This window comes from Terrapene carolina, unplaced genomic scaffold (assembly GCF_002925995.2).
Source record: "Terrapene carolina triunguis isolate 2854851 unplaced genomic scaffold, T_m_triunguis-2.0 Scaffold66, whole genome shotgun sequence".
NCBI classification, from domain to species: Eukaryota; Metazoa; Chordata; order Testudines; family Emydidae; genus Terrapene; species Terrapene triunguis.
This window is the reverse complement of record NW_020664417.1, coordinates 16,842,158-16,858,091: the sequence shown is the minus strand read 5'-3', so window position 1 is coordinate 16,858,091 and position 15,934 is coordinate 16,842,158. Positions and strand designations below refer to the sequence as shown.

General features: G+C 45.2%; 1 protein-coding gene across 1 annotated transcript in view; it reads left to right on the top strand.

Annotated features, from left to right (window-relative positions):
• Positions 1–15,934, top strand: part of INPP4B (inositol polyphosphate-4-phosphatase type II B) — a 312,722-nt gene that overhangs the window by 170,295 nt on the left and 126,493 nt on the right. The window contains exon 13 of the mRNA XM_029910663.1: positions 1,763–1,871. Within this exon, the coding sequence (XP_029766523.1) occupies positions 1,763–1,871 (109 nt within the window). The remainder of the gene's footprint in view (positions 1–1,762; positions 1,872–15,934) is intronic.

Sequence of the window (15,934 nt, the reverse complement as noted above, 5' to 3'; positions counted from 1 at the left end):
TAACTCCCACAGAAATCAGTGGGAGTTAAGCACCTAGAGACCTTGAGAATCTGGATTTTACTGTCATGTATAGTAGTGGAACGCTAATAACCCAAGATTATATACTACAGATAAAACTATGGGCCGGCAATGAATGGACTACTTAGAAATCCTGGAGCTCACCGAAGGCTAATGACATTATTCCACTTCTGCTTTAAATGAGTTCTGAAGAGCAACCACGCATCAGTGTAAAATCAGTTTGAATGCATCTTCTTTGAAACTCAGCTCCACAAATAAAATACAGTCCATCTATGCAGTGTTCTTGCTTAAAAGAAAATTTAAAAAAAAAAAAAAAAAAAAAAAAAAAAAAAAAAAGACATGCTTTGCAGCCATAAACTGAATATATTTAAAAACTGATCGCTTTCGAGACTGAGAGGATTCTATTTCAATTTAAATGTCAGGCTCCATCAATGGATACAACTAGTCTTAGCTGGAGAAAGATCCTCTTATGATTCCTTTGGGACAGATTTTTAAAAGGCCCAAAAGGCCTCAGTTTTCACATCTATAGTCAACTGGGGGCACAAAATTACAGCCATTATTAAATGCATGTGTAAACAACAGCAGTTAGATATCTAACATGAAGGTGAAATCAGATTTCTGTTTGTTACAATTTGTGCTAGCAGATAATTGTGCCTGCAGCTCACTGCTGGTACACAAAGAAAGGGGCAGTTTTAAAAGTTTTCACCTTTTCCCATAAGACAGAGAAGAAATCCATGTGGACTCCACAAGAGTTTAAAAGAAAGCAAGTACATACAACTTTTCACTTTAAAATATTAAATGGCAGTGAATGACATGCTTACAGTCTGTAAGTACCTATATGAGAAGATTTCTGATAGGAGAAAGCGAAAAAGAGTCCTGTGGCACCTTATAGATGAACAGATGTATTGGAGCATAAGCTTTCGTGTACATTCATCTGACTAAGTGGGTATTCACCCATGAAAGCTTATGCTTGAATACGTCTGTTCGTCTGTAAGGTGCCACAGGACTCTGTCGCTTTTTACGGATCCAGCTTAACATGGCTACCCCTCTGGTACCTGATAGGAGAAGACTAATCCAGCAAGCAGAAGGTATACCAAAATCCAATGGCTGGAAGCTGAAGCTAAATAAATTCAAATTAGAAATAAGGTGCAGATTTTAAATGGTGAGGGTGATTAACAATTGGAGCAATTTACCTAGGAATGTGGTGGATTCTTTGTCACTTGACGTCCTTAAATCAAGATTAGATGTCTTTCTAAAGGATATACTCTAGCTCAGCTTGAAGTCATGGGCTTGATGCAGGAATCACTGGGTGAAATTCTGTGCCCTGTCTTATGAGAGAAGTCAAACTAGTTGATTATAATGATCCTTCTGGCTGTATCATCTATGCATTTCAACTTGACTGCAAATTAAGCAACCTAAGACACTATAAAGTGAAATACACAAAAGGCCAATTTGCATTGTACCTTAGTAAACTACAGAGCTAGGACATATTGTTCTACACTGTGGCATATCATTAAGGTAGCAATAAATCAGGTAAAATTCTAAGTTAGTTAGGTGTGCACATGGCTGTGTGGAAAGATTGATTAGCTCTCTTTGCCTCCTTGTGACCCTGTTCTCAGTTATTCCTAGTAAATTATTCAGAATCAGTCCCTCCATCTCCTGTAGAGTGGATTCAACAGTGCAGCCATGCACTGCACATGTGGATGCGCATGCAAATCTCAGTACTTGTCTATTCCCATTCCAGATGCTTTGTATGATGTCATCACAGTGGGAGCCCCTGCAGCACATTATCAGGGATTTAAGAATGGTGGTCTTCGGAAACTGTTGAGTAAATTTGAGGCAGAAAGGCGAAAGTAAGTACTTCTATAAATAACGATTATCTGCTAATCAAATAATAAAACAGTCTTATTTGTTAAATGCATAACAGATCGTCTGTTTGGACTAGTTAAGGTATCTTTCATGAAACAGTGCATTTATCTTCCCCTCTCCAATAGATTGCTTTAAATTTGTTTGGGATATTTTATTTATAGCAAGATTTATTTTTTAACTCTGGACTCAACATTAAAGACCTTATAATGTTTTCTCTCTCTATTCCAGGGAGCCTAAGGAATATTTAAGCTTGGAAACATGTTGCTAAGAAAGTGCTTTATGCTAAGTGGAGAGTAATTGTAGCTATATTCCAATGCAGTTTCTTGTAATAGTTACATGTATCATGTCTATAAATAGCACTTTTCATTTTTCAGAGCACTATAGAAATGTTAAATAATCTTCTCAAGTCCCCTGTGAAGTAGGTAAGAAAATATTATTATTCCCATTCTGCAAAATGGGAAGCAGATTTAGAGGGAGAAAAAAAAGCTTTATTATAGCCCCAGTTCTGCAAAAGCACTTATGCACATTCAACATTACACTTAAATATTTTGTTGACTAAGCATGGGATTATGCATGTGCTGTGTGGGCCCTTCAGAAGATCTGAGCAATTGCAGCTCCCCCTGAATTCAACTGTAGTTGTTAGTTCTCTGTGCTTTTGAAATTCAGGCCTTCAATGACTAGGCCAAGCCTATACAGTCAATAAGTGGCACTTGTATTAGAACTCGAGGTACTGACTCCCACTGGCATGCTCATTACTCTAGATCCCCATGATTCTCCATAGAAGAGAAATTACCTCTTCAATCCAATGCTCAGCAAAGTTTATTATTATTAACAGTATCACAAAGAATAAAACAGGAGGTGATACAGATTAACTATTTATTTCAGTGTCACTTAGAAAAGGTTTTGCATTAACCCCTCAATGCACACAGCTTGCATTTTCTCTAGTCATCCATCAATACAGAATGCATTTTAAGCTGTCAGCAGGAACTCCATACCTACCTCTCTGATGCCAAGGGAGTAAAATGAAATGCAATATATTTAGTTTTGAAGGCAAGTGAATGACTGAGCTACTAGTTCATAATGTTCTAAAGCAGCGCCAAGGGGTAGTGCTAGAAAATGGCTAGCTCAAACATATCTGACACTTTAAAAACTATTATTCTTTACTATTTTAAGTTGCATAGATATAAAAATCTTAAGGATAAAATTTCCCTGGACTGTTTACAGACAAGAAAGCTTGAAAATGCAATGTAAATATCATTCAGTATTAGAGATTTTCATGAAGTGGACTTGGTGCTGAGAGTTATTTCATGTTCTGTTGCCAGTGAATGGCTATACATACAGAAGGCTGACCCCCTTCTCTCCCAAGAGTGGGGAAGTAAATGAAATTTGCATTCACAGATACAAAACAAATAATCATACAATGACATTTTATAAAGCAGTTCTTCTAAAAAGCCCAACAAAATGTGTGCCCCAAAAGTGCATCACTTGCAAAACCTGTGTGTGTGTGAAAACTTGTGTGTGCAAACAATACTTTGCATTATTATAGTGCCTTCTATCAGAGGATCTCAAAGGACTTTACATAGATTAATGTATTAACCCTTTCAACATCTGTTTGTATTTTCTTCCGTGTTTTATGGATGGAAAAACTAAAGCACAGAGACATTAAGGCTAGTGTTTTCGAACTTGGAAGCGTAAAGTTACCTAAAGAGACAAAGTTACCTACGTATGTTAATTTCAGTAAGAACAGTTAGTGCTGAGCACCTTTGATAACCAGCCAGTTATTTAGCTGCCTAACTTTAGTCCCCCGTATTTGAAAATTTTAACCTAAGTGACTTGCCCAAAGTCTTACCAAAAGTGTGTGTCAAATTCAGGAATACTGTCCAGTTCTTGACCATCCAAATCCTTTGCTTTCCCTTTTGTGCATTCATATGCCAGTGTGCAGATGTGGATATTACATGTACAGATGAAAGTGCATGCTATTTTTAAAGTCCAATTTTGAAAATATGTTTTGGGAAAAGCTTTCCCTTGTGGTAGTGAAGACAAAAGACAGTGAAGTATATGTGATGTTTTTCTTTCTGGCCACTGTTAAGGAAGATATCTACACCCCAAGTATGATTCTGCTTTCCGAATCATGGCTGGTTTGACAGGAATGTGACTTTCACCTCTACATTCACTTTGGGCTGCCACTCTCCCTCTTACTGCCCCCTTCTATTTTTCCCAGTACACGTGTTGTGCCTGCATCTTATTTCAAAGCTAAGAAGGATGATAGGCGGTTCCTGAGATGTAAGGTATGCCCTTAGCTATCAGAATCACATCTTACAAAAAGTTTAAATTTTAACATTTAATTTACACATTCTTGACCTAGTTAAAATATAGCTTCTTGAAGCTAGTTGAAATATACAAGAAACTATTCCAACATTGAAGTTTCCATTACACGACACTCTTTGCTTCAGGAGTAGTTTGCTATCTCACCTTCAGAGCAGTTTCAGTGTCCCATAGAGAGAGCGGTCAGATATTGACAGTTATGTTGAGTGCTCTCTGTGTCTGATTTATTTAACAAGTACACTGAATTTGTTTACATATGTAAATGATTGAACAATATTTTAAAATGTATGTAAGTTGCATTTGCTAGTGTATTTCATAAATTAAGTTTAATTATTCAAATTACTTCCCATTAGAATTATTTGCATTTGTATTGATCCTTTCATTGAGAAGCATCTCAAAGCACATCCCCTTTTTGGTCTCTCTTCTCTACTCCCATGCTTTCTTCTTCTTTTTCTGTCTGTTCTTTCCAAATACCTATCAAGCCTCACAAACACGTCTCATTTCCCCCACTCTTTCCACTCTCATTGTGCCTTTACCTTAGTACAGTGGTTCCCAAACTGGGGTTTGTGAACCCCTGGGGGTTCGCGAAATGTTACTGGGGGTTCTCGGGGAAAAAATTCCCTAATGGCGGACAGAGCTGTCCCTAGGATTCCCAGGCAGCCCGGAGCCCCTGGACTTCCAAGAGCTAAGCAGATCAAAGCAAGTATATCTATCACAGTGAGGAGAATTAAAATTCGAGACTCCTTATAAGAAACGGAAAGGGAGTGCATATTTTTTGCTGTTTTTAAAGTTAAATAGGCAGCTAGTATTGCTTTTAAAATTATCATGAAGAACAAGTTTAAGCTTTGTTGTAATGTGGGTTGTTTGCCTGGACTGCTCAAGACCTGAATGCTTGTGTAGGAGGAAGTCTTTGAGTTGACTTCTTAAATACCTTCATGCTGTTTCACATCTGATACTCCTTGATGAAACATAGGAGCCTTGTCTTATAACAGACTTATTCAAATTGATACAAGCTACGAAAGTGAGACCTTGGAACAGTGTTGCCGTTTTCATAATGTAATAAAAATACTATAATGATAAATAATAATGAATAATAAATAGTGTGTAATAAGCATGTCATAAAAACACATTTTATATTTCCAAGATCACTGCTTTTACAATTTATACTCAGGTAAAGGAGAAAATCCCTGGAAATACTCATTTTTAGGAGGGGGCTCGCGAGACTTGACATTTTAGTGAAAGAGGTTCACAGGTTGTTAAAGTTTGGGAACCACTGCCTTAGTACAAGCTCCAAAAATAATTGCCTGCAGGGATCTTAGGCAGGAAAGTCTGCTTTTACCCCTTGCAGGCCTGAGGGAAGGGAGCTGCAGCAGTGATTCCTCTTCTCTCCCCTCTCTAGGGCCCTGGTCAGCAACTCTCCCGCTCCTTCCCTCACTGGCACCCCACTATGCAGTTCTGAGCAGGGTGACATGAAGCAGTTATTCACAGCAGAACAAAGTGGCTGAAGGGCAAAATCACAGGGAAAATATTTTGTATTTTCTCCTCGGTCCGTCTGGGATGGAATTGGTGAAGCTCAGAAATGGGTTTTTCTCATTCATTTTTCTCTCCCCATAACTCCTATGTACATTAATATAACACCCTTCATCCAAATGGATCCTAAAACCCTTCAAAAAAGTTGGCTGAGCATACAAATTATAAGATCCTCATCCACCCATCAATTAGATGTACTGTATCCAGCGTTGTGGGGGGAATGTGGCAGCTTTTACACAATGCACAATAGCACTGCACAAATATATAGGGCAGGAAATTAACAATATATCCACCTGAAATTGCAGAGTGAATTTAGGGAGGCAGAAAGTAATTACCCAAATTGGAAGTGCGTGGGATAGCAGGGCTAACAGCCTCATTTTTGTGGCAAAGCCCTATAGGGTCATAGGTGACCGTAAGTGGTCAGCACGTAGGGTTTACATCCTGTTTATTCAGGAGTCAGGGAAAAGTGCCCTGTAAAGAAGATGCATTATCCCTCTTGGAGCTCCCAGGGTGTGTGTACATCCTGCACCATCCATTAGAAAGGGGCAATGTGCTTCCCACTCCATGCTTGGCTGGTGTAGTAGGGGAGTAGGAGTCAGTGGAGCCATGGCCCCACATTCTCCAATCTCTGGCCCCTCTGTGGGATGTCTTGTGCCCCTGAGTTGGGAGATGGGAGGGAGCAGTCACTGTACTCAAGAGAGCACAAGGACTGTAATTGTGTCTGGCCCTTGCAATAGAGCCTCCTCCTGGAACTTCCATGCTTGTATCTGGAGTTGAAAATTGACAGTAAGGTGTATGTCAAAAGACTGAGACCAGCAAGGGGACTGGCAGCCACCTCTTACTTTCATACTCTCTTACTACAAAGGGCCAGATCCCACAGTTCTCTCTCCCTGCTCCATCCTCTAAAGTCTACAGAAGCCCTAAGCCTGCAATGGTGCTGCTCTCCATGGGGCCAGTTCCTGGATGTGTGCATAGATTTGTCTGCAAAAAGAACAGGAATACTTGTGGCACCCTAGAGACTAACAAATTTATTTGAGCATAAGCTTTCGTGGGCTACAGCGTACTTCATCGGATGCATGTAGTGGAAAATACAGTAGGAAGATATATATAGATATAGATATTGTGACAAAGTTCCTCCTCTATCTTGGTGGGTCCTGCGCATATTGGCGGATTTTCTTGCCTCAGAGATTCACCTTGTGGGTTGGGGAACAGCCCAGAGACCTTCCCCTCTGGAAGAACCCACAGTCCAGGTCAATTGGGAGGTTTGGGGGGAACCTGGGCCCGCCCTCTACTCCGGGTTCCAGCCCAGGGCCCTGTGGACTGCAGCTGTCTATAGTGCCTCCTGTAACAGCTGCATGACAGCTACAACTCCCTGGGCTACTTCCCCATGGCCTCCTCCAAACACCTTCCTTATTCTCACCACAGGACCTTCCTCCTGGTGTCTGATAACGCTTGTGTTCCTCAGTCCTCCAGCAGCACACCCTCTCTGCTCCTTGTGCCTCTTGCTCCCAGCTCCTCACACTCTCGCACTACAAACTGAAGTGAGCTCCTTTTAAAACCCAGGTGCCCTGATTAGCCTGCCTTAATTGATTCTAGCAGCTTCTTCTTAATTGGCTCCAGGTGTCCTAATTAGCCTGCCTGCCTTAAATGGTTCTAGCAGGTTCCTGATTACTCTAGTGCAGCCCCTTCTCTGGTCACTCAGGGAACAGAAAACTACTCATCCAGTGACCAGTATATTTGCCCTCTACCAGACTCCTGTACCCCACTGGTCTGGGTCTGTCACATATCCCTCCCCCCTGCTCAACACCAAGGGGTTGGGCAGCTTGGGACGCCAGACAATGCACACGTGACAAGCCATCGGCGTTGCCATGACGGCTCCCTGCTCTGTGTTGCACACGGAACTGGAAAGGTTGGAGGGATAAGAACCATCTGGTCATCCTTGTGTTCTTCTCCTTGTTCCGCTGCATCCATTGAAGAGGGGCATGGTCGGTCACGAGGACAAATCTGCGCCCGAGCAGGTAGTAGCGCAATGTTTCCATGGCCCATTTTACAGCGAGGCATTCTCTCTCCACCACTGCATATTTTTGTTCCCTTGGAAGGAGTTTCCGACTGAGGTATAGATTTGGGTGTTCCTCCTCCCCGACCATCTGTGATAGAACGGCCCCCAACCCTACTTCCGATGCATCCGTCTGCAGGATAAACTCCTTGGTGAAATCAGGGGCTATCAGTACGGGGTTACTGCAGAGGGCAGTCCGTAGGTCTGTGAATGCTTCCTCTGCTGCATCAGACCATCTCACCAGATCAGGTCCACAGGCTTTCACTAGGTCTGTCAGGGGGCTTGCCCTTGTGGCAAAGTGGGGGATAAATCGTCGGTAATACCCCACCACACCTAGGAATGCCCAGACTTGTTTCTTGCGACTTGATCGGGGCCAATTTTGGATGGCCTCTAACTTGTTCACTTGGGGTTTTACCAAACCTTTACCCACAATGTAGCCAAGATATTTGGCCTCTGTAAACCCTTTAGCCCACTTGGCAGGGTTTGCTGTAAGGCCAGCTCACCTGAAGGTATCGAGGACTGCCTCCACCTTCTCCAGGTGGGTTTCCCAGTTTGGGGTATGAATGACCACATCGTCCAAGTAGGCAGCAGCATAACTGTCATGCAGGCGTAATAGCTTGTCCATGAGGCGCTGGAAGGTAGCTGGGGTCCCATGTAGTCCAAAAGGGAGGACAGTATATTGAAAAAGACCCTCTGGTGTAGAGAACGCAGTCTTTTCCTTTGCGTCTTCTGCAAGGGGAATCTGCCAGTACCCCTTTGTCAAGTCTAGGGTAGTCAAGTACCGGGCATTACCCAGACGGTCCACTAGCTCATCTATGCGAGGTATGGGGTACGCGTCGAACTGGGATACTTTGTTTAGTCGCCAGAAGTCATTGCAAAATCTTGTGGTGCCATCAGGTTTGGGCACCAGCGCGATTGGGCTGGACCACTGACTGTGGGATTCTTTGATGATCCCCAAAGCCAGCATTTTTTTTACTTCTGCTTTTATTTCCTCCCTTTTTGCCGCTGGCACCCGATAGGGCCTCATTGTTACTCTGGCCCCAGGGTTCGTGACGATGTGGTGATATGTCTCGGTTGTTCGACCCGGTTTTGTCGAGAACACATCTTGGTTCTGGAAGATCATCTCAGACACCTCATTCTTCTGGTCTGGTGTTAAATCGGGAGACACTCTCACCTCTTTGGAAGGCTTGTTTTCCTGGGTTAGATCTTTTTGGACCATTGTGCATGCCTCTTGTGCATGCCAGAGTTTCAGAAGGTTAACGTGATAAATCTGTTCTTGTTTTCTGCATCCTGGCTGCCGCACCTTGTAGGTTACTTCCCCCACGGGTTCAGCCACCTCATAGGGCCCCTGCCATTGGGCCAGAAGCTTGCTTTCTGCCGTGGGTACCAACACCATAACCCGATCCCCTGGTTGGAACTGTCGCACTTTTGCCTGGGCCTCCTGTGCCTTCTCCAAATATTCCCGTACAATAGGGGTAACCCGGGCTATCCGGTCTCGCATCTGCATTACATGCTCTATTATATTTCTCCCCTCATTGGGTTCCTCTTCCCAGATCTCTTTGGCGATATCTAGTATGCCACAGGGGTGATGCCCGTATAATAACTCAAAGGGGGAAAACCTAGTTGAGGCCTGAGATACCTCCCAGATAGCGAACATAAGGTAGGGTAGTAGGGTGTCCCAATCCTTCCTGTCCCGACTTACCACCTTCCTTATCATAGCCTTGAGGGTTCGGTTAAACCTTTCTACCAACCCATCAGTCTGCAGATGGTAGACCGAAGTTCTCAGGGTATGTATATGGAGCAGCGTACAGAGGTCCTTCATTAGCTTCGACATAAATGGGGTTCCTTGGTCGGTTAATATCTCCTTCGGTAGCCCCATTCGGGCAAAGATCCCCACCAGCTCTTTGGCTATAGTTTGAGAAGCCGTGTTCCGCAGGGGGACGGCTTCTGGGTAGTGAGTAGCATAGTCCAAAACAACAAGTATATATTGGTGTCTTCTCCAGGGGTCCCACTAGGTCCATGGCTATTCGCTCGAAGGGGACCTCTATGATGGGAAGGGGTACTAAAGGTGCCCTCAAGTGGGGATGGGGACTGTGCAGCTGACACTCTGGGCAGGAGGTACAGTACCTCCGCACTTCTTCATGTACTCCGGGCCAGAAGAACCGTCGTAGGACTCGTGCCAGGGTCTTCTCTACCCCCAAATGCCCCCCAAAAAGATGACTATGAGCAAGACTTAATACAGCGTTCTGGTGTTTTTGAGGTACTAGGATCTGCTGTACCTTCTGCCCCTCTACTGGTGCAACCCGGTATAAGAGATCCTTCTTCATTATGAAGTAGGGTCCTGGTCCCTGGGTTTTGCCTTCCACGGGGACCCCATCTATTTCAGTCACCTCCTTCCTAATGTTGTCATACCTTGGGTCTTCTGCCTGGTCCCGTCCAAAATTTCCTCTCCCGGGGCTAATCTGCCCAAGATCTAGGGGCCCAGTCTCTGTTGCCTCTACTGGTTCAGAAGCATTAGGGTGGGGGTCAGACTCAAGTGCTTCTCCCTCCTGCGTGGCCTGCTTTTCAGCTGCGCGGGTCCGCCTACCTACAAGAGCGACCCTCTGGCTTTGGGTCAGTATTCGGGTTCCCAAGGCCTTAGCTGCCCTTCTTTCCCTTTTTGTCTTTCTAACCTGTCTGGGAGTGGAGAACAAATCTGGGGATATTTCAGAGAAGATTGGGGGTTGACAATCTGCTGTGGATGCCTCACCAATTTGTGGGTCCCCATCTTTCTCCAATCCCCCTACTGGGAGTAAGTTTCCAAACCCTGGGAAGTCCCTCCCTATGAGCACCGGGTATGGGAGTTTAGGGACTACACCTGCTGCTACCTCAGTAGTCTTCCCTTGGATCTCGATTTTTACTGGGATGGTGGGGTAGTAGCTAACTGTCCCATCGACACATGTTATTCCCGTACGTTTAGCATGTAGCAGCTGACTACGCTTCACGAGCTTCCCTGAGATAAGCGTGATAGCACTCCCCGAATCAACCAGTGCCATGGTCCCTACCCCATTTAGTTTCACTGGTCTGGTATACATATGTGGGGTTAGTGAGACCCCCACAAGGTGGATTAGGGAGCATGGATCTGCCCAGTTCCCCAGGTTACACTGCATAGGCTCCTCAGCATTGGGACACTGCGCAGCTATGTGTCCCCACTCCCCGCAGGCATAATATCTGTATGGCGCCCTAGGCGTTCCCCGGTCTCTTGGTTTGGGCAGTCTAACATCACGATCCTCTTCTCCCTCAGTGCTCTGACTCTTTGTGGCCTCTGATGGGCCTTCAGCCTCTCTCTTTTTCCACCTGGACCCTCCTGGTGGCCCAATCACCCGAACTTTAGGGCTCGGTGCTGCTAGTTTAACCCGGGGTGCCTCTTCCTCAACTGGTCGGGTCAGCTCCCTCGCTGTCCTTCGCCTCTCTACCAGGGCGACAACCTCGTCATAGGTGGAGGGTTCGTTCCGGCTTACCCAGGCACGAAGGTCTGGTGTTAGTCCCCTCATGTATCGGTCAATGACCAGAACCGCTAGTATCTCTTCCGGACTCCGGGACTCTGTTTGCAACCACTTTCGTGCGAGATGGATGAGGTCATACAATTGGGACCGCGGGGTTTTGTCTTCCTGGTACCTCCAACCGTCATACTGCTGGGCCCGCACTGCTGTCGTTACCCCAGATCTGGCCAGGATCTCTGCTTTCAGCTGGGGGTAGTCTGCCGCAGCCTCTTCAGGCAGATCATGGTAGGCCTTCTGGGCCTCCCCACACAGGAATGGGGCAAGGATGCCAGACCACTGATCTCAAGGCCAGGCCTCCCGTAGGGCTGTCCTCTCAAAGACCAGAAGGTATGCCTCTACATCATCCTCCCATGTCATTTTCTGCAGCCAATGTCTGGACCGTATGAGCCGCGTCCCATCATGGACGCGATTCAGCTCTGTAAAGGACATTACCTGGTTTACCAGTTCCCGCAACATAGCTCGGTCTTGAGCAGCCTGGTCCATCAGCAGGCGATTAGTCTCTTGCTGCAGCCACACTGCCTCCCGTTGGGCGGCTACCTGGACACGGGTAGCCTCCTGCTGGGCCGCCGTAGCTTGTATCAGTGCCCGCACTACATCATCCATTGTGGTGAAAAAAAATAAACCCTCTCCCTTTTTTGTTTTTTTTTGTTTTGTTTTTTAAATCACCCTCCTTCCGCCGCGCTGTGCACCCCAAAATCCCACCTTTGACACCAGTGTGACAAAGTTCCTCCTCTGTCTTGGTGGGTCCTGCGCTTATTGGGGGATTTTCTTGCCTCAGAGATTCACCTTGTGGGTTGGGGAACAGGCCAGAGACCTTCCCCTCTGGAAGAACCCACAGTCCAGGTCAATTGGGAGGTTTGGGGGGAACCCGGGCCCGCCCTCTACTCCGGGTTCCAGCCCAGGGCCCTGTGGACTGCAGCTGTCTATAGTGCCTCCTGTAACAGCTGCATGACAGCTACAACTCCCTGGGCTACTTCCCCATGGCCTCCTCCAAACACCTTCCTTATTCTCACCACAGGACCTTCCTCCTGGTGTTTGATAACGCTTGTGCTCCTCAGTCCTCCAGCAGCACACCCTCTCAGCTCCTTGCGCCTCTTGCTCCCAGCTCCTCACACTCAGGGCCGGCTCTAGGCACCAGCAAAACAAGCTGGTGCTTGGGGCGGCACATTTTTAGGGGCGGCACATTTTTAGTGGCGGCATGGCCGGCGCCAGAATGCCGCCCCTAAAAATGTGCCCCGGCCGCCCTAGCTCACCTCTGCTGCTGCTGGCACGTGAAACAGCTCTCAAACCTGGGAGGGAGGGGGAGACTCCGAGTGGCCGCAGCGCGCAAAACAGCCGTTTCGTGCGCCGCTGCTCCCCCTCCCTCCCAGGCTTGAGGCTCTCAAACTGGGAGGGGGAGACTCCGAGTGGCCGCGGCGCGGGCGCCGCTTCTCCCCCTCCCTCTTAGGCTTGAGAGCCTGGGGGGAGGAGACAGGGCTGGGGATTTGGGGAAGGGGCGGAGTTGAGGTGGGGCCGGGGGGGGGGTAATTAAAAAACGGGGGCGAGGCGCGGGGGGCGGCCAAAATTGTTTTTGCTTTGGGCGGCATAAATCCTAGAGCCGGCCCTGCTCACACTCTCGCACTACAAACTGAAGTGAGCTCCTTTTAAAACCCAGGTGCCCTGATTAGCCTGTCTTAATTGATTCTAGCAGCTTCTTCTTAATTGGCTCCAGGTGTCCTAATTAGCCTGCCTGCCTTAACTGGTTCTAGCAGGTTCCTGATTACTCTAGTGCAGCCCCTTCTCTGGTCACTCAGGGAACAGAAAACTACTCATCCAGTGACCAGTATATTTGCCCTCTACCAGATTCCTGTACCCCACTGGTCTGGGTCTGTCACAATATATAAATATAAACAGAGAACATGAAACAATGGGTATTACTATACACACTATAAGGAGAGTGATCAGTTAAGGTGAGCTTTTATCAGCAGGGGAGGAAAAAAAACTGTAGTGGTAATGAAAATGGCCCATTTACAGAAATTGACAAGGAGATATGAGGAACTGGAGGGGCGGGGGAATAAGCATGGGGAAATAGTTCCCAATGCTTATTCCCCCCCCCCCCCCCCCCCACACCTATATATATCTTCCTACTGTATTTTCCACTACGTGCATCCGATGAAGTAGGCTGTAGCCCACGAAAACTTATGCTCAAATATATTTGTTAGTCTCTAAGGTGCCACAAGTACTCCTGTTCTTTTTGCGGATACAGACTAACACGGCTGCTACTCTGAAACCTGAAATAGATATGTCTGTGAGGTAATACAGGTTTGAGCTTTGATTGCCTTTTGCTACTGAGTTGCTGCAAGGTACCACAGACTGTCAGTGTGGCTTCCGGTAGATCCCAGGTGCTAGATGGGATGAAGGTGCAATGAATCATCAGCCAACCCTGAAAGGACAATTCCTTCCCCCACATGCAAGAGGCCCTTTGCCCATGGGTCCCCAACTGGGAAGGGGCAAAGCCTCCAAAATCCACAGCTCCCCAGCTGCACCTACTTGAGGAAATAGTGCAGGGAAAACTCTGCCAGGGGAAATGCACTGATTTTTGTCCTCCTTCTTTGGTCCCCTGCAGGTTTTTCCCTGGGAAGCAATGAAATGGTCCTAAAATAATCTCCCATATCTTAATATTCAAGGCAAAGAAACACTTTAGACAGGCAACATTTGAAAGCAAAAGGAAATATTTGAAAGAAACTTTCTGATTCTTACTAGGGAGAAAATTCTTTTACTGTCCTGAAGACGACTTTATTTTGTATGCATGTTTATTTAGCTGCATGAAGATTCTGTGAGGACACACTTAGCATTTCCACGGGCAGCTTAAAATTTTCTGTTTTACAAAGGGAGCACCTTTTTGAAGCCTTGGTTGAGAGAAAAAGTGACACCTGGCGATATCAGGCGGAATGTAAAGTGAACAAATAAAAATGCAGATCTAGCAACTGTTTCCTCTAGGCTAACTGTGCTGAAGACTGAGGGCAGGTCTTCACTACGGGGGGGGGTGTCGATTTAAGATATGCAAATTCAGCTACGCTATTCGACTTATCAGAGCCGACTTACCCCGCTGTGTGGACGGCGGCAAAATCGACCTCTGCGGCTCCCCGTCGACGGCGCTTACTCCCACCTCCGCTGGTGGAGTAAGAGCGTCGATTCGGGGATCGATTGTCGCGTCCCGACGAGACGCGATAATTCGATCCCCGAGAGATCGATTTCTACCCGCCGATTCAGGCGGGTAGTGTAGACCTAGCCTTAAAGAGATGTGGAAGAGATTACCTCCCAAGCCAAACTTGGAAGGTTCCCTGTAGCCTTCTAGGCCACATTGTCACTGCATACAACAGGAGTACCTAGTATGTTTTTGACCCCTATTTGATTATTAATACAGCTTATTGAAATATCCAACAATATCAGCATACTAAAAATTATGCAGAACTTCGACTGGGTGTCTTGACTTTGATTCAAGTCCACCCCTGCAGTAGAAATGGTAAGAGGTAGAGTTAACTGATATCAAGGTTATGCTCCATCTACTACAGTTTGTGAGGCATAATTGCATTTTTAATTGTCAAACCAAACAGTGTATATAAAATTCATTGCAAGAAAGTTTACCAAGGCAAAAAAAAAATAGTTCTATATCATTTGGAAGACTGGTTAAAGAAACTGGAAAACATATGGAATTCATTTTCACCATGAGGAAGGTATCAGAGGTACTGGGGAGTCCTATTATAAAGAACAATATTTTTGTAGCTCTCATGTGATCATTATAACCAAATGATCAGTACATCCAGATACTTAAAACAATGAATTTTCTAAATAAAGAACGTACATAATAAAAAACAAAAATTCATCTTGTAAAGAGAAAGCAAGATTTTTGATCCCAAGACAGGTTAGTCAGGTTCTAATTGGCTCAAGCTGGCATTTCAACAATCTATAAATTTCTTTACCTGAAACTGAGTGGCATTTAAAAAGCTCCTATCACTAGAAACATCAGACATATGATTTACATCCACTCTAACCCTTATAACTGAATGACCTCTGATCAGCACAGATGGTAAATACCTCAGCACCAATTAGAATAATTGTTATGAAGTAATTTTTAATCTATATGGGCAAATAAGCACTAACCCCAAAATCTACTGTATTAATGATAGAAGTGTTTTGCTGTGATGTCTGTAAGACCTTAAAAAATAGGACATACAGAAGTTTCATATGATTCTTCATTGGGGGGAGGGATCTCTTTACTTTCTGTAAGGTGGACAGCTGTGCTGTATTAATAATCTCTAGATAGCATATTTATTTATTTTTAATGTTTTTATGTGCAGGTTTTTTTTTTGTTTTTTTTTTAAGCAACTGTAGTTTCTAGCAAAAGGAGAAAGAAAATCAATTGTTCAGGCTCAATCTTCTGTTGTTCTGCTAATACAGGCTGCTTCATCTTCCAGTAAATGGAAAGATCTGTCTTTCCACCAATCTAGGTGGCAGAGTAAACTATTATTTGTAGAACCAAATTGTTCAGGAACATGAAGTTAGATGTGCTATACATTATATTGATGTAATGCTTCAGTGCTTTAAATGTTCA